Source organism: Propithecus coquereli, unplaced genomic scaffold, assembly GCF_000956105.1.
Source record: "Propithecus coquereli isolate 6110/MARCELLA unplaced genomic scaffold, Pcoq_1.0 Scaffold491, whole genome shotgun sequence".
Taxonomy (NCBI): Eukaryota; Metazoa; Chordata; class Mammalia; order Primates; family Indriidae; genus Propithecus; species Propithecus coquereli.
This window is the reverse complement of record NW_012150741.1, coordinates 455,786-477,329: the sequence shown is the minus strand read 5'-3', so window position 1 is coordinate 477,329 and position 21,544 is coordinate 455,786. Positions and strand designations below refer to the sequence as shown.

The window sequence follows — 21,544 nt, the reverse complement described above, 5'->3', positions numbered from 1 at the left end:
TTTCTGTGTGTGGAGCTATGTGGGTGTGAATATCGTCTGCCCTATCGGACTGGAAGCCCCTTAGAGAGAAGGACCAGGACATCCCATTAGACCAGACCTCCCCAAGAGTAACAACTATGCTTCCCTCCCCAGAGGGAGCTCAAATCCCTGAGCTCCTAGCCAGGGCTCCGGAGAGAGGGGCAGGGTGGAGCGGAAGCAGGAGGGGGCGCAGGTGGGAAGCGCTGGGGTAGCATTGGGAGCGGGGAGGTGGAGTCAGACCACAGCTCTGCGCCCTGTTTGTTTAGCTGGAGCTTCTTGTCCTGCTGCCTTTATTTCGTGGATCAACAGGCAGGGTGTGTCTGGGGGTGGAAAAGTGGAGAAAGGCCCCTCCATTCAGAGTCCCGCCCCATCCCGGACGGAAGCTTTCCTCTCGCATCAGAGCACCCCCGCGCCTTCCCATCCCAGCGGCTCAACTCCCCACACAGACACATCCACGCTGAGGAGCACCCAAACACCCACCCCGACCCCAGCCAGGGGTAGCGCGGAGATGCCCGGCCAGGCAGTTTTCTAGACTGGACCGGATCCCAGGCTCACTTGAATCTAGGGGAAAAGAGCAAAAGCTGAATGAAGTTCAGAGCATATAATAAAAAGAGCTACCTTTGCTGGGCCAGACACTGTGTCGAAGACTTACTGACCCATTTTACAGATGAGGCTTAGCAAAATTAAGGTCTCTCTGACCCCAAAGTCCCAGATCCTCTTCCAACCCCACCTCTCTGCTCTCCCAGCCCCCGCCCACCCCCAACATGTCTTTTGCAGTTTATAGAGCCCTCACACATCCCTGCTTTCACTTAACTCAATCCCTTTTACAGGCCAGGGAGCAAAGCATTATTTATTCCCATTTTAAATGAAGACACTCGGAAATACCGGGTTACTTCCCCCTAAGTCGCAAAGTTCAGTGGCAAAGAGAACCCACGCGGGTTGGTTGAACCCCAGCTGCACGCACGGCGAGCCCGATAGCGGCTCCTGCGCACAGGGACAAGCCTCACGCCCGCCCCACCGCTGCCCGCCTGGGCCTGAAAAGGCCCAGAAGTGGGGAGGCGGCCGGAGCTCCCCAACAATGGAGAGGGATTAGGGCCACCGGGAGTGCCCCACCTGTCACGTCAGCCTCTGGGTCCTGCTCCCAGGGGCTGCTGAGGACCTGTGGAACTTTCCAGAGCTCAGCACCCCTCCCCCAAGCCCACCTGGGCGCTGAGCTGCTCTCTTCCCCTGAGTGCCGTCCGGTCTCGAGCCCTCGAATGCCTGTTCCGGGACCAGTGCCCGCCACAGTTCGGTTTGCGCTGATCCTCTCCTGTCCTGCTGCCTCCGTCTGGCCTCACCTCTGGATGGTGACACACCCACCTACCCTCTTCCCCAACTCCCTACTTATCTGGCTCAATTAGATCCAGGATCTAGACATAAAATCCCTGTCCAGCAGGACGTCCTTCCTGACATCTAGCCTCACTCCTTCATGCTGCAGTTGGACTGAACCGTGCTCGGCCTCCTGCGACAGTGCTGCGGTGTGTGGCTCCGCTGTTAGGCTGCCAGAGTTTGTGTCTTGGCCCTAACACTTGCCAGTCGTTTGATATTGAGCGAGTTACTGTTCCTCTCTGTGCCTCAATTTCTGCATTTTAAAAATGTTACATAATAGTTCCTCCTAAGGGAACGCACTCATGTAGGGGGTGTTAGCTATGCCCACCGAGTGGCACGAATGCCAGTTGGCATCCCTCCCCTCACCTGCATTCGACCTCCAGAGTCCTCATCGTGTACGAGCAGCGCTGTGGAGTTAGGAAAGAGGCGGGTTGGCGAGGCTGGGGGTAGGGGAGGGCGTTCTGGGTCAGCTCTGCCCTTAGGAGGCACCAGCTGCCGCTTCTCTCTGAGCCTCCAAGTGAGTGCCACCTGCCTCGCCCTGATCTTCTCATCCTTCCATCTTCTGATCTCTGGCCAGGGTCTCCCGGCCAAAGGCATTCCTGTCTCCCTCGCCTCCTCCAGGGAAAAGCAAAGGGCTGGGCTCGCTCCCCTTGCCCCACGCTCCTGTCTCCTCGCTCCCCTTGCCCCACGCTCCTGTCTCCCTACGCTTCTGTGCGTAACCAAGACTGCCACACAGGCTCTGGGACAGGTAATAGCCAGGTCCCCTCTAAGGTGGCAATGTTGGGGCAGAAGGGTGGAGTGGGGAAGGTTTGGACACTGGGGCTACCACTGGGCATGGTGCCCTGGGCTGGACCAGACACAGTTGGAAAGATGCCTTCAGCCAAAGTTCCTGTCACTGTCCTTGTATGCAGAGCCCTAGCTGAGCACTAGAGAAAGTGTGTGTGGCCCTGTGTATAAAAGAGAAGGAGAAAGAAACATTCCCCACCCTCAGTTAACCTCAGTCTGAGAAGAGACTCAGAACCGAAGACACCGCTGGACGGAGCCTTGGACATTAGCACTGGAGGAATCTCCAGGACCTGAGGGTCAACAGACAGGCAGGGAGGGCTTTCTGGAGGAAGCTTGGCTGGCAGTGGTCAAGAGGAACATGACTAGTCATCAGAAAGTAGCCTGCTTCAGAGCTTTCAAAGTGGGGAAATGAGCTAGGGGTGCTTAGGATGGCGGTGAGTGACGGTGTGGTGGGGTGAATGGTGGCCCTCAGAAACATATGTCTACCCTGAATCCCTGGAACCCACAAATACGCCCTTGCTTGGAAAAAGGGTCTTTGCAGGTGCAGCTAAATGGAAGATCTTGAGATGAGAAGATCATCCAGGATTATCTGGGTGGGCTCTAAATCCAATGACAATTGACCTTGTAAGAGACACACAGTGAAGAAGGTGACATGAAGACAGAAGCAGAGATCTGAGTAAGGTGGCTAGAAGCCAAGAAAACCAGCAACCAACAGAAGCTAGAAGAGGCATGCAACGGCTTCTCCCCTAGAGCCGCTGCGGAGCGCAGCCCTGCCGACGCCTTGATTTTGGGCTTCTGGCCTCCAGAACTGTGAGAATAAACTTCTGTTGTTTTAGGCCACCCAGTTTGTGGTACTTTGTCATGGCGGCCACTGGAAACTAACACAGGTAAGTGGGGAGCAGTCAGAACAGCCTTGATGTGGGCTGGTCCTGGGGCCCCTCTGCCCACTGCTCCTCCCGCCCCTCCCTCTGCTCATCCTCCATCGCTGCCCCCTCCTGGTGCCTCAGACCAAGCCAGTGACCCCTCCCACACTTCTCCACCTGGGAAAGTCATCCTCACCCCCAGACTCCTCCTGGATCTCCTCTGACCCAGCACTTCCATTCCCGGTTTTTTACCCGGCGGAGGCCCTTCGTTTTGTTCTTCACCCCCTTTTCGGGGCTTGTTCTTGGCGGCCTTTTCCCGGCCCCCCCCGATTCGGAAGTTTTTCGTTGCCCCCCACCGTTGGGTTGGTTAACTTGGTTCCCGTTGGCCCCGGTTGACCCTTTTGCGGGGTTGGGAGGGATTGACCCCCAACGGCCGGGGCCATTCGGGTGAACCCTCAAACGTGGCGAGGGAAAGAAGCTAGACACAAAATGATGCTCCATTCATGATAAAGTTCAAAACACAGGCAGAACGTACCTATGTTGTTAGAAATCACGACAGTGGGTGGTGGGGCGGGTAGTGACCGGAAGAGGGCATGGGGGTGGAGGACTTCTGGAAAGCTGGTGATGTTCTGTTTCTTGGTCTGGGTGCTGGTTACACAAATGTATTTGCTTACGGAGATTTATCAAGCTATACGTTTACATACTCTTCTCTGTTATGTATATTACACTTAAAAGTTAGGTTTTTAAAAAAAATTGAAAAAAGCTCTGAAAGTCTTCCTTGAACCTCAGTCTGAGTAGGGGTTCTACTCCAGATTCCCAAGGCATCCTGCGAATATTTCTCAGCTTTTACATCACTGAGTAGAAATTGGATGTTTATTTCTGTGTATTATTTCATCTTATTCGTCTGTGTGTGCCCAGCTCCTTGCGCAGGCTCTGGCACACAGTAGATGCTCAGTAAACACCTGAGATTCACTGGCATGGCCAAGGGCTTTGGTGTTCCCAGACTTCCCTCCCAGGACTCCCTGGCCATCACTCCCAGCTCCCTGGATCTTCATGGGATTCCACAGCGACAGACATTCTTTGCCACCCTGTCCTACCCACTTCCTAAGTGCCCCCGCACCCAGCCTACACATGTCTCCTGTCTAGCACTTAACGCGCAGGGTGGTAACTTTCTGACCCACCAGCCTGTGATCTCCCTTAGCACAGAACGCAGGTCTTACTCATCCGGGATCTTCCGAGCCTAGGCCAGTGTCAGGAATGCCACGGAGATTCCAGAACCCACAGCCTCAAGTCCCTAGAGCCCTCTCTCCATCCAAGCCTAGGGGCAGGTACATACCTTTGTTTGTCTTAGCTTGTTTGGAACCAGGTGGAAATTTTCAAAAGAAGCTTTCTTTAAAAAAAAAAAAAAAAGAGAGAGAGAGAGAATGAATAGGAAAGGGAATTCTAAGTGGAAGGGTTTATAGAACAGATGTCTCAGTCTAATGAAACCCAAGCCTGGCCACGAGCTGGCTAACTGGCAGCTTAAGAGGCTCCCAGCGCGGCTCCATCCTCACCGCAGCCGTCTGGGTTGGATGCCACACCTCGGGCTCCTGCCCGTGGTGGAGCCAGGTTAGTGCCACCCCCAGCTCTGGAAAGGCTGCCCTCCCTCCCAGCCCTCTCTCGCAGGTGAGCCCATCTGCTCCGGCCTGAGTTTTCTCTGCTCGGCACCTCCCAGCCTCTGGCCCTTCATTTGCTCATTCACGCGCTCACTCCTTCATCTCCTCACTCGCTCCACCAACGTCTTTGCGTGCCCACGTATAAGGGGTTTGTGGCAGCGCCGAGGACACCGGGGGAGCCTGGAGGCCAGGCCCAGCTTCCCTGGTGTTCCCAGCCCGGTTTGAGAAACAGACAAGTAAACAGGAGTCAGAACCCAGCGGATGCACCTTGGGGCAGGGCCGGTACCCGGGGGGAGGCCTCTCCCAGAGTTGAGGGATCAGGAAAAGTTTCCAGAGGAAGAGACATCTCAGCCTGCACCTTCCATCCTAAATGAAGCTGATGCTTCCCTGGCCTCCCGTAAATCCTCCCCACCAGAGCTGCAGGCTTCTTGTCGGAGCTCATTTCTTAACCACATCTTTGCAGTATACCAAGTGATTCCATGGGGCTCTTTCCTATACACCTGGATGTAAACCAATGGTGCATCACCTGAGTACAAATTAGGTGGAAGCAATTTGGTGGGAGGCGGGGTCGGGCGTGGCTGCGCAGAGACTCAGCTGATGGTCTGGGTTATTCTGAGAATAAGCTTTAGGACCGCGCTTGGCAAACTTTAAAATGCAGATTCTGACTCAGTAGGTCTGGAGGGGGGCCTGGGCTTCTGCGCTCCTGACACGCTGCCAGGTGACGCGGTCGCCGCAGGGCTCAGACCGTACTTTGAGTGAAAAGGCTTCGGTTTGTCCCAGGGACTAGATGGAACAGATCCCCTTTAAGCAATCCCGCATAAATGCTTTTTCCATCACTTCTTTGCTAAGTATTGACCAGGCCGACTCATAGATGTGCCGGCCGTGGCCTGGCCTGGACAAGGGGCCTGTCCGAGGGGCCAAGAAGAGGATAAAATCTGCCCCTGCACCACTCGTCACCTCTGCCCCCTCCTGCATGGCGGAGCCACTTGGAGCGAGGCGTGCCTTTTGCTATTTCCCAGGAAGGGGGTGCCTGCACTAGCGGCAGCCCGCAGCACTGCAGGGCAGGGAGGCTGCGGTGCGCGGATTCCGTGGGGGAGCCGACGGAGGCCCTCAGCCTCCTCACAGGCAGGCAGGCCCGCCGGGGTCCCTGGCGACTGCAGGCATGGCAGCTGCCAGGTTGCTTCTGTAGACTGGCCCACTTCCTTGTGGACAAAGTGAAATGAAACCCAGCCCCACCAGCGTCCCTGGGGCTGACAGTGCAGGGGTGAGCTGTTGGCTCTTTCCCCTCGAGCCAAAACAGGAAGGAAACTCAGGAGTGTTACAGCGGGAAGGAGGGGGGACACTAGGAAGAACTTCCCAGTGATCACGTTCCTGAGGGGTCAAACACTAAAGCAAGTGGTGGGATATAATGACTTGGTCTGCCCAGCTGGGTGTTCCAGCCCCGGTTAGGGGCAGGGGGCTGGAGCGAGATGTCAGGAGGGCTCCCCAGGCCAAATGTCTGAGCTTCCAGAACTTCCCCTCTTACTACACTCTCTAACCCCCACCCCCTGACGGCTCCAGAGCCCTCTGTCCATCCGCCTTGGGCGTGCCAGGCTGCCAGGGCTCAGCCCAGGTATTTCCTGACCCCAAGCCCTACCCCCAGCAGGTCCCCGGGCCCCACAGCACGGTGCCTGTGCACCCCCATGCCAATCTAGAAGATGAGGCTAACACTTTCTGGCAGGTGGAGGCAGGACAGGCAGAGGGGAGGCGGCCCCCTGGGCTCCTGCATTCAGAGCAGGGAGCGGGCAGCGAGGCGAGGGCCGGCGTGGCGTCGGCTGGCGGGGGGGTGGGCATTCCTCTTTCCGCTGGCTGCACACAGTTAATGGGGGGCCTTGTTCTGGCTGGGCACACAGCCCTGGAGGTGCTGGTGATGGCCGTGCCCCGTCCCGGCCCCTGGGATCTCGAGTCTCACGGAGCGAACACGGCAAAGCTCAGGGGACCCTGGCACCTCCCTCACGCCAGTCTCCTCGCCACTGGCTCACACATGCCCCTTCTCCCTCTCCCCACCCCCACACTCTGCATCTTCCTCTGTGCACCATCATTTGCTTCTGGACTGTCCTGGGGTCAGGAATTATTGCCTCACTCTGCAGGAAACAAGCCCAAAGAGATCAAGGACTTGTCCAAAGGCATGCAACAAGCTGGTGGCAAAGAGAGAATTCTAGTCCAGGGTCTCCTCGTTGCAATTCCACCAAACAGAGAACAAATCTAAGGCACAGATGGATGGTTCAGAGGGTTGCAGGCAAAACTGAAGGAGGGAACCTTTTGAACGCCGCCTTCTTCCAGAGGATTCATGCAGCCCCTCGCTCCACACAACAGAGGAAAACCGCAGCGGGAGGGAGGCAGAGTTGAGAAGGGGCTGAGCCGGCAGGGCTGTGCAGCTGAGTGGGAGGATTCCCCAGTCCAGGGGCCCGTACAGTGTGTTACTAAGTGTTTGTCCCCCCAACCGGACCAGGGACTGTGAGTTACACTGAGAGTTAATGCCGGTGCCTAGCACAGCTGTGCCTGCTACAAGCGTACACTCCACAGATGTTCGTGGGTTGAGAGAACAGATAACAACAGTTAACATCCGTGGAACGGTCACCGTGTGCCAGGCACCGTTCTAAGCACTTTCCGTATATTAGCTCATGTCACCCACACAACAGCCTTATGAGGTGGGTATCACTATCATCCCTACGTTACGGGTGAGGAAACTGAGGCACAAAGAGGGTAAACCTCTCCCCAAGGATTGGCCAACGGCAGGGCCAGGATCTGAGCTCAGGTGGGGTGGCTCCAGAGTTTGTGCCCTTAACCACTCTGCTAGACTATAAAAAGCTGAGAAGGAGCCCAAAACACAGAAGATGGTGACATGGCCCCTGCCCTTCCATTCAAGCAAAGTCCGTGCCCCCCACAGTCTAATGACTGTCTTGTTCACAGAAGGACCGAGACTCGGGTGCGCCCGTAGCCCCTGTCACGATTGTGAGAACAGCAGAAATGTGTCTGGCCCGTTACCAACCACAGGGCACGTCCACAGAGGTAGCCTTACTTGAATTTACAACCACTTGGGAGGAGAGGTCAAGAGATAACAGTCATCCTCATTCTACAAACCAGAAACATGAGGCTCAGATGGGTTAAAGGCAGGGTGTGCTCTATAATTCTCAGGACCCAGTACAAAATAAAAATGCAGGGCCCCTTTTTAAAAATTGTTAAGAATTTTAACACGGCAGCAGCAGAGCAGTGACCCAAGCACAGGGGCTGTCTAAGCATGGGACCCCGTGTGACCACATAAGTGGCATGTCTGTGAGGGGGTCCTGGTAGGGGGCTTGGCCCACGTCACCCAGCTCACACTCACCAAAGCCAGGTAATGGGGTGGGGGCTGGGGACCAGGGTGGTCTGAGAGGTGAGCTGGTTCCTACTCCAACTTTCTGGGGTCCTGAGCTCCGTCTGTCTGTCCCCAGGTAAGCAAAGATGGGAGCCCAGGTCCTGTCCGAATTCTCATTCTCTCTTGCTTTTGTCCTAGACAATAGTCTGCTTCCTTTCTTGTCTCCTCCCAGCCTCCCAATCTGCTCTGCCCGCCACAAAGGCAGGGGATTCGTTTACAGCCCCTTCCTGCCTCGCCTCCCACAGTCCCTGGACACCTGATCCAACCTCCCCATCCTCAAACATACCCACCCTGGACTGCCCCAGATCCGGGGCCAAGGGAGCGGGAGAAAAGACTAAATGCATTTACCTGCACTGTGTGTGCCCCGTGCAGAGCGCCCCCTGCAGGCGGAGACCCGTACTGGGGGGGTGTGGGTGTGTGCTTGAAGGGCTGTGCGTGACACGATCCTGAGAAAACCAACCACGAGCGCAGACCCCGCCCTCAGGAAGCTCCCAGTCTGAAGGGGGAGGCATGGCCCCGCTCTAAGAAAGCTCCCCTCTCCTTTCAGCGCAAAGAAACAGCTCCTGTGGCAGTGTCCCCGTCAGACGGACAGACAGATGGACACACACACCCCCTACACAGACATAGGTGTATAGCACTACCTGATATTTTCACAGGAAATAAAATTCACCCCCCTCTGTGGTAACCACCCCCCCAGCAGGATCCTGCTCCGGAGCCCCGTACAACAGCCCGGCAAGCAGAGACGGTGGTCCCCGCTCAGCAAGCGCGGCGGCCGGGGTCTTCCCGCCCCCAGGCCTGGGGTCTTTCCTGTGCACCACAACCGCCTCTCCAGGGCTTTCTGCATCAGTGGCATCAGCTGGGCACGAGCTTGCCCTCTGTGTGCCCCCGCCTGCTGCGCCTTCTCTGGCCCTGCCTGTGCACTCCTCACTTCCTGCCCTCCTGCGAGGAGTCACAGTGATTTGTCCTTGTCTTATCTCTGAGCCCCCGGGGCAGGGAGAGAGCAGGGGCTTTGGAGTCCCCCAAGCTCACTCCAGCCTTGGCTCTGTCCCCTCTGCTGCTGCGTGTCTCCTCTCCTCTGAAAGAGGGGACAGCTCGGCACTGGCCTCACGAGGGCAGACTCATGTGGAAGCATTTAGCATAGAGGCCCAGACAGCAAGCATTCAACCCGCGTTTGCCGAGTGAACAAATGAGTGATTGAATGAATGAATGAGCGAATGCTTGTTCCTTGCAGCAGCCTGGGAGTGCAGGTGGAACTACACCGTCAGCCATTAACAGCGGGCGTGCGGGGCACCGAGCACCCGTTGGGGCGAGAGGTATTGCCAGACCCACACCGCGGGCCGACGCGACCAGGGCTGTCACACACGCTGCACCACCGCACTGTCCTTCTCCACGCAAAGAAGCGTGGAGCGCACTGGGGTAGGGCCAGAGACCGGGTCCACCTGGGAAGGCTTCCTTCCTCTGGGAGGCGTTAAAAGCTGCTCAGCGCAGCTGCCTTTGGCCTGCTTCCCAGGAGCTGGTGATAACTCAGGTGGGGGCAATTCAACAGGCAAATCACACAGGGAGGCGGAATAAACCTCGACATACCCAGCCCCACCTTCCTGTCTGCCCTGCACACTCCCCCATGCAAGGGGGCACCCTCCCTCTCCTGCAGGGACCCAGTGTTCTGAACTGGGGGTGCTGGGTGGTGACAGCGACCCCTTTGCACCACTGCTCCTCCCCCCGCCCCTCCATGAGTCCATCCGCCTTGGCTTTGAGCCTGGGGACCACATCCAAATCCCTGACACTGGCACCGTGGAAGGCACTCAGCACCTTCCTGCCACCCCGCCCCAGTCTGGACACTCTCGGGGACACCCCCACCTCCTACAGCACCTCCAAGGGCAAAGGGGAGGGGACGGTGGCAGGGCAGGAGGTGAGAAGAACTATGTCCTAGAACCCTCACTCTCGGCAGGGCCCTGGCTTGGCAGAGTGGAATGGGCATGAGCAGGGCCGCCTCCGAGCGCCCTCCAAGCGCTGCTCCCACGGGGAGACCTGAATGTACCGGGCATTTGCTGTGTGCCAAGCACTGGGCCAGACCACAGGCATCTTTCCGACACCTTGACACCACTATGTCCATTTTGAAGCTAAGGCAACAGAGGCTGGAAGAGGTCAAGGAGCACACAGGGCCATCCCGCTGGTGAGCGGAGCGGGGATTCGAGCCCGTGTCTGCTTGAAACATGCACGTTCCTCAGCGCACACGTGTGCCAGGACAGGGTCTCCGCAGCCCCCAGGGCAGCCTGGTGCCGCCTTCGGCCCGAGCAGCCTAGTCGATTCACCCCAGCTGCTGAACACCTTGGGTTTTGTTGTTTCTTTCATGTGTGCCTTGAGGAGCAAAAGGCAGAAAGTCTTGCCCTAGAACCTCCTGCCCCCGAGAGAGGGGGACAGAAAAGGCTGTGGAGATGAAGCGACAAAAGCCCCAGTGTGGTTCCTCATTGTCTCCTGGGCTCGTGGCCTGCCCTTCCCCAGGACGGCCTTCCCCGGCCACCTCCGTCCTCTTTCTCCCCCGAGCGCCTGCTGACCTCAGCTCTGGTCCTCTGTGGATGCTCCCAGGGTCATCCGGTACCGCGAGTCCACTTTTCACGTGCACTCGGCTGGTGTCCTGCTGACACGGTCGTCACCATTTTGCCCTGACTGCCTCACCAAGGACCCCGCACACGGCATTTCCTCACCCGCAGCATTGAGGATCATCTCCATACTCGGGGATTCTGTCCCACTCTCCCCAGCCAGAGTCCCTGACTTCTGCGCTGAGCCCCAACATCTTCCCCATCGAGCCCCCGCAGATGGGCTCCCAGAAACCACGGCTGGAGGACGGGAGGGAAACGGGGCAAACCACTGCTTCTTCCCCAGAAAGACGGGAAACCAGAAATAGGCTTGGAGGGGCGGCCCAGCCTGGGGTCTCAGCATGCCCAGAGTTCTGTTCCTTCCCTTAGAGTCAGAAACCCCCCAGCCGTGGCCCCTGGAGAGGCAGTAAGGCGGTTCAGAGGGAGGCGGCCTGGGCTGAGGTCCCAGTGCCAGCCGTCACTGGCTGGTGGTCGTAGGCAAGCCCCTCCCAGTGAAAAGCTGGAGTTTCCTCATCTGTAAGATGGGACAATGCTAGTACCCCCCTCGCAGGGTCAATATGAGATGGTGCAGATGAAGTGCTTGAGCACAGTTCTTGCCACGTGCCAATCATCCAGTGAATTCTGGCTGTGACTGTTACTGGTCACGGCAAATTCCTCAGTGTGTCTCTCTGGGCCCATCAGGGGCCATCCTGGCTGGGCCCCAAGGGCAGACCTTCCTGATGAGCTAGTGTCCTTCTGGAAGAAGGTCACAGTCCAGGGAATGACAATTTCAACAAGGAAGGCCTCCCCACCTTGGAGCAGACAGGAGCGGCAGACAGCCGGGCGCAATCTGCTTCCCTGGCCTTAGCCTCAGATTTGCATCTCACAATTAATTAGAGCGGTGGTCCCTGACCTTTTTGGCACCAGGGACTGGCTTCATAGAAGACAATTTTTCCCCTGACTGCGGTGGGGGGTGGTGGTTTCAGGATGATTCAAGCGCATTACGTTTATTGTGCAGCCAAACCTCTCTGCTCATAATAATCTGTATTTGCAGCTGCTCCCCAGCGCTAGCATCACCGCCTCAGCTCCAGCTCAGATCATCAGGCATTAGATTCTCATAAGGAGCGTGCAGCCCAGATCCCTCGCATGCGCAGTTTACAGCAGGGTTCTAGCTCCTGGAGAATCTAATGCCGCTGCTGATCTGACAGGAGGCGGAGCTTCCGCAGGGATGCCAGCGATGGGGAGCGGCTGCAAATACAGATGAGGTTTGGCTCACAGCTGTGCAGCCAGCTCCTAACAGGCCACGGACCAGAATCGGTCTACGGCCCTGGGGATTGGGGACTGCAGAATTAGAGGGAACCCCAGTCCCCCAGGGCTAGGGAGAATTCAAAATGGAGGGGCACAGGCCTCCCTTGGAGGTCTCTGGAGGAGAAAGATCCTGGCAGAGAAGGCTGAGAATGGGACACAAAGAAAACCTCAGCTCTGGAGGTGCCCTGTCGTTGAGTGGCTGGGCCCAGCCCCCACCTGCCTTCCTGCCGCCAGCCTGCCTGTGGCCTGCTCTGGCATGGCTCCGGGGGGCGCGATGCCAACCCCTGAGCTCGCCCCCCCACCATGTCCTTTCACTACTTCCAAAATAACTCTCTGCTCACTGCCCAAGTTTGGCCTGTCGGGTGTTTTTCTCCTTCTAGGACCTGTTCTCCCACATCTGAAGGGCGGGAGGAAAGGCCTTAATTGTCGTTAGAAACTGGGGACCACCCCTTTTTTTGCCAATGGACTAGTTAGCACAAAGGGGCTCCCACAATTCTGAGAATCAGTGACTCCATTTCAGTTGGGCTCAAAGAAGTTCTCATTTCCAACACAGGAGAAGGAGCTGGAAATTTCTCCCCGACTCCCATCTGCTGTGCATTCCCAATATTGTCCAAAGCCCCAGCCGGACTCCCTGATCTCGGCCCTGTTCCCAATAGATAGGTTACTAGCCTAAGGTCACATAGCCCATTAGTGATGAGCACAGAGGATCCTTACGGCCCCTCCGGGGATGTCCCGGGAAGAAATGGGGCAGTCATCCCAAATCCCATCCACCCCTGCCTTTCCCTGGGCCAGACCAAAGAAGACTCTAATTCCAAGGAACTCTGTTTCTGGGGAGAAACTGGACTCTCCAGATGGTGCGGACCTGGAAGCCCAGACCCTTCCTCTTTGGAGAGTCTCCCATCGGGCGCCGGGCCTGGCTCCGTCTCCTCCAGGCATCCCCGGGAGGAGGATTACTTCCTCCATCGTCCCAGCCCGGGAGCCCAAGAGCAGAACTGGCTCCTTGAAAGGCCCGCTTCCCTAAGGCCGGTGGGAGAGAGCTTTAGGAGCAAGGAAGGAGGGCGGCAAGGAAGGAAGGACGACCTCCTGATGGGGCTCCAGAAGACGAGACTCTGGTATCTGAACTGCCCCCGACCCAAGTCACAGGTAGCTCTGCTAGTCCCTTTCTGGGCCTCAGCAGCTCACTTGTAGTCAAAGGTGTTGAGAAAAACAATATCAATAGTGAACATTTTTAAGCACTTGTACAATAAAAGGCAGGCTGCTTTGCTTTCGTTGTCTCATTTGCTCCTCCTTACAACCCTTCAAGGTAGATACTATTAGTGTGTCCATTTTAAACATTAAGAAACTGAAACTTCAGAGAGGTTAAGTGATTTGCCCAAAGACGCACAGGCTCATCAGCGGTGAGGCTGAAACTCCCGAGCCCACAGAGGCAGGGCCTCCCCACTCGGGCACTGCTGCGCCCTGTCTGTCCTCCCCTGGCGGGCACGGGTCGTCGGCGCAGGAAGCAGGCTGCCACGCGTGTGGGGCCATCAGGGTTGAGAGCCCATGGAATGGGGGGAAGGCGGGGTTGAGGGGGGCGGGCTGGGGGCCAACTCTGCTCTGAGCCAGGCTTTCTTCTCCTCCGCCAGCCGCCCCACCCGGCCGCACCCCATGCCCGCGCTGCCAGAGCCGAGAGGTTTCCTTTTTCTTTTGCCTAGGGCTGTTTCCTGCCTTTCCTTTGAACTGGGGTGTTGGCTCCCCTACACACTCACCCACCTCCGGCGACCCCCCGGGTCTGCCCTCTGATGGGCCCGTGTCCCCAGGCTCCGCTTTGGAGTAAGGCTGGCACAGGGGGTTCCCAGAGGACCCCGTTCCTGGAATCGCTCTGCCCCTCGTCACCTTTTCTTCTCCACCCTGGTCTGGGTGCCGCCTGCGTTCTCCACCTCACTCCTCCTTCCCCCGCTGCCTGCCGCCAAGCGGCTCTCCCGGGAGCGTTCTCCGTCCCGCGGCGGGAGCAGATCAGAGTAGACTGCTCCCTGCCTCTCCCACTTTCCAGTTTTTCAGCCACAGTGTGGGGACACTGAGATCCAGAGAAGTTTTGGGACTTGCACAGGGTCTCATAGCAACTGAGGGACTAAGGATTAGAACTCACAAACCCCAGGTTTCCGGTGGGAGGGGTCAGGTTCTCAGAATCTATTAGAAAGGGTGACCGAGACTGGGCCTGGGAAAGGTAGCCTAGAAAGTAAGACCCGGGACCTGGCAGTGACCCCCCCAACCTGTCCCCCGCAAGGCTGGCTCTGCCCCACTGAGGCCACATGTCTCTCTGCTTCCTCACCTGGTAGCCCCTGCAGGGACCCATCTAGAACATGTTGTGGAGCAGGTTGGGGGCTTCGTCAGTTGCTCCCTTTCCCTGCCATGAAGCTCTGAGACTGTACCGGCCAGGAAGACACTGAAGCTACTCCAGGTTCCCAGGACAGCTCATCTCGTCTCCTTGCCAGCCACTGTCCTCCCTCTCACAGCCCCTGACACACACACCCCATCCCACAGGTTTCACAGAGCAGTGCTGGCTCCAGGACCTCCTCCTCCAGGAAGACTTCCATGACTAACATTTCTTGGCCCTGGTCATCCTAACAACAACACTGACTAACATTAATCGAGCTCTTTCTCTGGGCCTGATGCTACGCCAAACCCTCTTACAAACATCAGCTCGGCAAATCCACGCAACCCTAGGAGGTAAATATTAGCTCATTTATAGATGAGGAAGGAAACTGAGTCCCAGAGGGGCTGATCAGCTGGCCCAGGTTCACACAGGTAGTAGGTGATGACTCGAACCCTGCTCTCTGTGGCCAATACCTGCGCTCTGAACCCCTCTGCTGTCTGCCCCCAGCATCCTGACTCCATCTTTTTGGCGCTGGACATCCCAGGCTGCAAATTACCCTGAATACATACACACACACACACACACACACGCACGCACGCACGCACGCACGCACGTGCGCGCGCCCCATCTGGCCTTTCAGACAAGTCCGGTGGTTATCACAGGCAATCCTAAAAGGAGTGACTTCCCGAGAAAGCAAGGAGCAGTCTGACACAGCTTGTGCGGAGTGGCAGCCCCTCCCTCGGCCCTGGTGGCAGCGCATGATAGAAACGCGTGCTTAGGGATGACTGCAAGTGTGTGAGCCTCAGGTCTTTTACAACTAGCTGCCAAGACACCTTCCCTCACGCCACCTGTTTCCCAATACTGCTCATCTTTGGGGACAAAAGAAGGGACTCAGAGTACCTACCCATAGGTAGGTACTGCTCAAAGACCTGCTCAAAGACTACTCTGGGTATTATCTGTCCAACAAGTGTTTGTTGTCCGTCTATTCCTGTCCCTTCGTCACGTACATAGGTGGTGGAAGAGAGCAAGAGGCATCGTGCCTTCTCATCACCATCAGGGCGCAATGTCCCGGCGCCGGGGGCCCCACCTCCCCCAGGTCCACTCCCAGAACGAGCCCTACCCAGGGAGAATGTCCAAACCCCAGGGAGTCTCAAAAGCCTCTCTGAGACCAAAGTTTGGGAGGAGACTTTCGAAGAGAGAGACACTCGAAGGATTGTGGATATGTAGGGTCTGTTCCCCCAACCATCATCAAACAGGGCTGGCACTGAACCCCAAAGTAGTAATAGCTTTTGGACGTGCGTGTCAAGGTGAAGGGTACCAGTCGGATGTAAAGAAGACTTTCTGGTCTTCCCTAGAACCAAGATGCAGGGAGACAGAGGCTGCTACCTCATGAGAGGTATTGGCTAGAAGGGGAAAATCTCACAGCCCTGGGGTGGGGAGCAAAGGGGAAGTACTTTGTATAGGGGCAAAGTCAAGGAATGTGTAAAAGGACGCACAGGTGCCTTCTGGAGCCCAGAATTCCTGGTGCCTCCGATGGCTCCATCTATGGCTCCTTCTACGGATCTTTAAGTGCTCTCTGGCCTGCTACTTCCTACACATCGAAGTGTTTTAATCTTACTTTTTCCTTCTCAACGCTGTCAGGAGGACTCGAGTACCCACCCTCCCCCCATCCTTGTCCTCCAGTGTTCACCGGTTGGCTGGGCCCGAAGACCCCAGAGCCAGCCAAGCATTATATCAAGAGCTGCCTCTGCAGTCAGCTCCCCCACACACCTCTCTTCCTCCTGCCACAGACCACCTCCCTGAGTTCCACACTCACCCCTGGGCTCAGTGTCCCTGCTGTGCGGACAGGCCTGGGAGCTTGCCTCCACCTCCATGGGGCACCCACGGGAGGCATGATAACAATAGCCACCATTTTGGAGTCACGCCTGGGTGTCAGGCACTGTACTGGGTACTTTACACAGACATATTATCTCATTTAATCCTCCTAGCAACCCACTTCCTTTCCTCCACACACACACGAAGAACCTGAGGCTTAGAGGTGTTCAGTGACTCTCAGCAGGTGGCAGAGCTAGGAAGGAACTAAGGTTTGGGTGGTCCAGACAGAGAGGCACTGCTGGTTATGTCATCAGACGCAAACTGCACTGTCCTCAGCAAGAGCTGGGCTACACGGGGCATGGCGGGGCTGGGCATTTCCTAAAACCGCTGAAAAGGGGAGGAGCCCCAAGACCTCCCTGCCCTGGCTCTTCTCCCCCCACCCTCAGATGCGGAAACCCATTCATGCACCATCCAGATGGGACTCCTCCACAGCCCAAGGCAGGGGATCTGGACCTCTCCCACCTCCCTTAAAATTCCAGACCCTGCTGCTAAACTCCCCCCATTGCCTTGGGACCCATACTCCATCTCCTCCCGTCGCCCACTCTCGGAAGCACGCTCTGAGTCTAAGAGAGAGGGGAGGTACTGGACCAGCACAGAAAACCCCACCTCTACTGAACCCAGATGTAGACTTCATAGCTCCAAGGGAATTGTGACAACATAGTGGGAAAAATCTTCTATCAGCATGGACGGTGGCATGCTTGAATTCCAAAGGTGGCACTGTACCTCCTTCCCCAAGTTCTTCCAGAAGAAGGACCATCAACCAGTCTAGAAAGACTTTGGTGCTGGGAAAGAGGGCCCTGGACCCATCATCCTCTGGAAGGCCCCAGTTCCCCGCCCCTTCAACCCAGGCAAGGGGCCTTCCTCTTGCTCCCCCACTGAAAAGCTCCACAGAAGTCATCTTTAAACTCTTTTTAGCCACAGGACCCTGTCTTCAAATGAGACACATCGTAGACACCCAGTATATAAAACTGCTAAAAGCAAGGCTGCCCTGGGTGTAGCAAGGGTGGGGCCGGAGCCCACCCTCCTCTGCCAGCTGCCGAAGCTCCCGTGGGCTCTGCTAGGTCTGTGTCTTGTATTCCAGGGTTTGCCTCTGCCATCACCCCTGGACCATGAAGGATGCAATTTGCCCTTCTGGAATAAGGACATTATTTCTTCCTCCTCACTCCCTCCCCTGGCCCACAGTCTGTGCCTTTTAGAGTGGAGGGGACATCCCAGCTGGGGACAGGGAGATGGGGAGGGAAGCCGGATGAAGAGATACATTCTGGGACTGTCTACATCCCACCAAGACACGGCTAACACTGAGTGCCCTGGTCTCATTCAGCTCAACAAATTCTTACTGGGCCCCTATAAAGACTAGCCCAGCCCCCTCTTCCTCAGAGCTCCCAAGTCCTGGAACCCCAAGGCCATGAGGGGCCTCTCTCCAGCCAGAAGGAGCTCTGGGGTTCTACCCCAGCCTTCCTGCCTGCTCTGCCTCCTCTGGGAAAAGATGGTGGCGCCTGGGCAGGGCTGGGCTGGAGGACGTCTCTGTTCCCCAGAGCAGGGGTGGGAGGAGGGTCTGGAAGGTGCTCGCACACCCTCCTCCTGCGCAGAAGGTGAGCAGCCAGAGTCCCCAGCCCTCGGGTTCTGAGGGGAAGCTCCTGTGAGCCGTCCTCACGAAGGCCGCCCCCAGTAGGGTCCCCTTCACGCGCCGTCTCACCCCAACTCAGACGCTAAAAATGGTTCTCTGGTTTTCAGCCTCGGCGCCTGCCCATAAATTAGTGTCTCCAACACTGCCTCTTGGGACGTGACTTCAGGGAGGCCCCTCGGGGAGCAGGAGGCCTCAGTGAAGGGAGACCGTGCTGGCAGAGCCCCTTTCTAAGGAGACAAGAGTGGGCAAGGCCCCCCTCCCAGCTCTGGGGCCCCCCACCAAGGCCACCCAGCCTCAGTGTGGCAGCTCTGCTCTCCTTGCCATGGCAAAGAAAAGACATTATTTCCACCCCACTGGGGCAGCTCCCCTCACCTCCGCCACCCATGCAGTCAGCTTTGCCCAGCCACCGTCCTGGGCACTGCCCTGCTGGAGGAGAAAGTGGCAAGAGGAAAAGAGGCGGCCAACCCCATGTCCCTGCCGCTCGGCGTCCGGAACCGCCTTGCCAAGCCCGGGCTCCCACAGCGCACCTCCAGCACAGGGGCCAGCTGGGAAACCAACAAGGGACACCTGGGCTCGCTACTTGCCTGATGCTGAGTTCCAGCCTCTCTCCCCTCCCCAGTCCCGCAGCAGTGGACTCAGAAAGGGAAGAAGCCTCCCGAGGGGGGATGCCCACGCCCCGGGGCGCCAACCCGGCAGGTGCCCTAGACCGAGGCAGGGACGGGGCGCCCAGCGCCGCCGGCGCAGCGGGAGCGGGGGAGGGACGCGCAGGGCAGTACTTACAGGTAAGCCGTCAGGGGGTCGAGGTCCCCGGGCACTGCGGAGAGCCCGAGCTCAGAGCAGTCCGCAGACAGCATGATGCCGTCCTCCTGGCAGTGGCAGGGGGCCGGGCAGGCGGCCGGCCCCGCGCGGGACTGGGGGGCGCCGCCGGCACCCGCGGAGGCGCACAGCGCGGCGCACAGCCACAGCGCCCGCAGCCCGGGCGCGCTGGGCATCTCGGCGTCCGGGCCGCGCCGTCGGTGGGGACCGCCCCTCGGGCTCTGCTCGGCGTCGGCGGCAGCGGCGGGAGCGCGGGGACGAGCAGTCAGAGAGGGGCAGGCATTGTCGAGTGATCTTCGTTATTCGGTTTCACGGGCTGGGCTTGGCAAGGGAGGGAGACCCAGGCGGAGGAGGAGTCAAGGAAACTTTCTACGCTGCAGCTCGCTCCCTTTCCCTCCTTCCTTCCCAGCTGGCAGGAATTTCGTCCAGGAAAGAAAAAAAAAGGGAGAAAGCAAAGAAAGCCAAGCGGAGCTCAGCGTGTCGCGGACCTGCACTTGTTCGGGAAGGCGCCCCAGGGCCTGGGCTAATGGGGCTCAGGACCCTCTTGACTTAGGGGACAGCCACAGGGCCACATGGGACCCAGGGGAGGCCCTCAGAGAGAGACCACAGAGCCCCCATAGGCCCCAGTCCCTCCACCACGTTGCGCGCTGGAGCGCACTGCGCCAAGAGAAGTGATTTGCTCAAGGTCGCACAGCTGATGGGGGCAGCCGCAGAACGGGAACTCGGACCAGCCCTCCTCGCCCGGCCTCCTGGGGCAGGAGAGGGGGAAGCGAAGGGCTGTCCCGAAGGGGTCAGGCTGCTGGGGGTGTCGCTGCCAGCTGGGTGAGGAGCGGCGCACAGTGGGGGCCTCCCCGCTGCGGGGCCGTGCCCGACTCCAGAGAAACGGGGGGGGTTCCACCCACTGTGTCCCGGATGGAGCGCGCTCTTGCAGCCTCAGTCGGGTCTCGGGCCTCGGGAGCGCCGGGATCCCCGCCGCGGGACCCGGGGCCCAGGACGCGCGGTCCGCCCAGCTGGCTGTCAGAGCCCGCCCGAAAATAGGCAGGCTGGCGCCACCTGGAGGCTGGCTGCTGCCGCTGCGGCTCAGCCACGCGAGGCGCAAATCCCACCGAGGCCCGTCCTGGCCAGCCCCAGCGGCTCGGGGAGCAGGGAACGGCGGTTAAAACCGGGGTGAAGCCCCTGTTCTCTCCCGAGACCATACTGGGCTGGCTGTGCTCCCTTCGTATAGCCTCTTGCTTTCTCTGGTCTCTCCCATAATGAAGCAAGCCCCGGCACAGAGCTGGAGCGGGTCGTGTGCCTCACTCCTCCTCCCATTTTTGCCCTGTCTCCCCATGGTCCGTGCAGAGTGTACACCAGAAACCTGGGGACCTCAGAGGGATCCAGGATTCCCTCCACCCTGTACCTCCACATCCCGGGACCCTCTCATTAATGCCTCTGCACTCTACTAAGCTCCCAGGGTCGGAGAGTCTGCATGGCTGGATCAAGAAGCAAGCAGACCCTGGCCCTAGACTTCCAGCCAGGGCCGGGGCCTGGAAAGTAGAAGATGACCCTCATAGGAAGGCCTGAGGCTGGCCCTGCACAGAAAGACCCACAGATAGAGTCACCTCTGCCCTGTGCAGAAAGCCAACTCAGGTAGGCCTGCATTGCCGGCCTCACTCACGCATAGCCTTGGTCCATCCCCGGCTCCTTTGCTGCTCCAGTGTGAGGAGCCCAGGTTGGAAAAACCACAGCTGAGCCCTGAACAGCCCCGTGAGATGGGCTTGGGCAGCTCAGAGCTGAGTCTCCATGTGAGGGTCATTATGAGGCCAACCCCCTGGACTCCTGACAAACACAGTGTATGAGGACTTCGACATTCGATCCTCCTGGGGAGAGCACCAGAGGCTGGCCCCATTCTGATTCTCCTGATTGAGCAGAAAGCAATACCTCTGTTCCCCTTCTTCAGCCAAGCCTGAGAAGGACACTCCCCTGACCACTGACCCCTTGCACATTACTGGGAACTCAGGTTGGCCCAGGAGCTCTGCCCTCTTCCCCATCTGGGGGCTCTAACACCATTTCGGGGATGCCTGCTCTGATTTGTCCAGGCTTCCTCTGTGTCCTCCCAGGGCCCTCTGTCAGGGGAAGTCAGTATCCAGCATCAGACACCCACCACCCAGAACCTTGCAGTCCCACCAGGGAGACAGGCAGGAGCTCACGCACGTGTGTGGTCCAATGCTAAAGTGTGCGGGACAGTCCCCACCCTCTTTTCTGCTCTCTGCCTTCTCCTCCTGGTTTTTCCCTTCTCCACATCCCCTCACCGCTGTCTCCCCACCTCCCTCCTGTGCGGAGTGTGGAAAGGAGGAGGAGGGAGAGCGGAGGAGCAGGGAAGACTTGGCCACTCTACCCGTCCTGAGGGGTGCCTCCAGCGTCTGCCTTCCAAATCACAGTGTGGCTCTAGCGCCTCCACCCTGGCGGGGACTGAGGGTGGCCCCAGGAGCTCTGGCAGGTAGGGAAGGATGGGGGTGGCAGGAGAGGGTAGTGGGGTTCAGGATAAATCCTGCTGCACATGGGTGGTGGGCATGGGGCCGGGCAGCAATGGGGGCGATGAGGAACCGGGACTCCGAATCGGCAGCACCACGGGAAACTAGAGGTGGAGAGACCGAAGTCTGAGAAACTGGGAAACTGGAGGATCAGCAGGGCGACGGCTGCTCCAGGGAAAGCCACTAGTGTACCAGCTGCAGGTCACCCAGTTCAGCCAGAGCCCAGGGCCCAGCTCACCAGGCCCAAGTGTTGGCCCCATGTCAGAGGATGGACAGGCAGAACACACCCAGTCTCAGGCTAGACCACGTGTCTTTATTCCCCGACTCTGCCCCTTCCCAGCACAGGGGCCAGTGGAGGCTGCTCTTCTGGGGAGGCCAGGCCCCGG

General features: G+C 58.3%; 1 protein-coding gene across 1 annotated transcript in view; it reads right to left on the bottom strand.

Moving 5' to 3' along the window:
- LGR6 (leucine-rich repeat containing G protein-coupled receptor 6) overlaps window positions 1–18,821 on the bottom strand; it is a 113,725-nt gene extending 94,904 nt beyond the window's left edge. The window contains exon 1 of the mRNA XM_012655906.1: window positions 18,610–18,821. Coding sequence (XP_012511360.1) covers window positions 18,610–18,821 — 212 coding nt within the window. The remainder of the gene's footprint in view (window positions 1–18,609) is intronic.
- Between the last annotated feature and the right edge of the window lie 2,723 nt (window positions 18,822–21,544).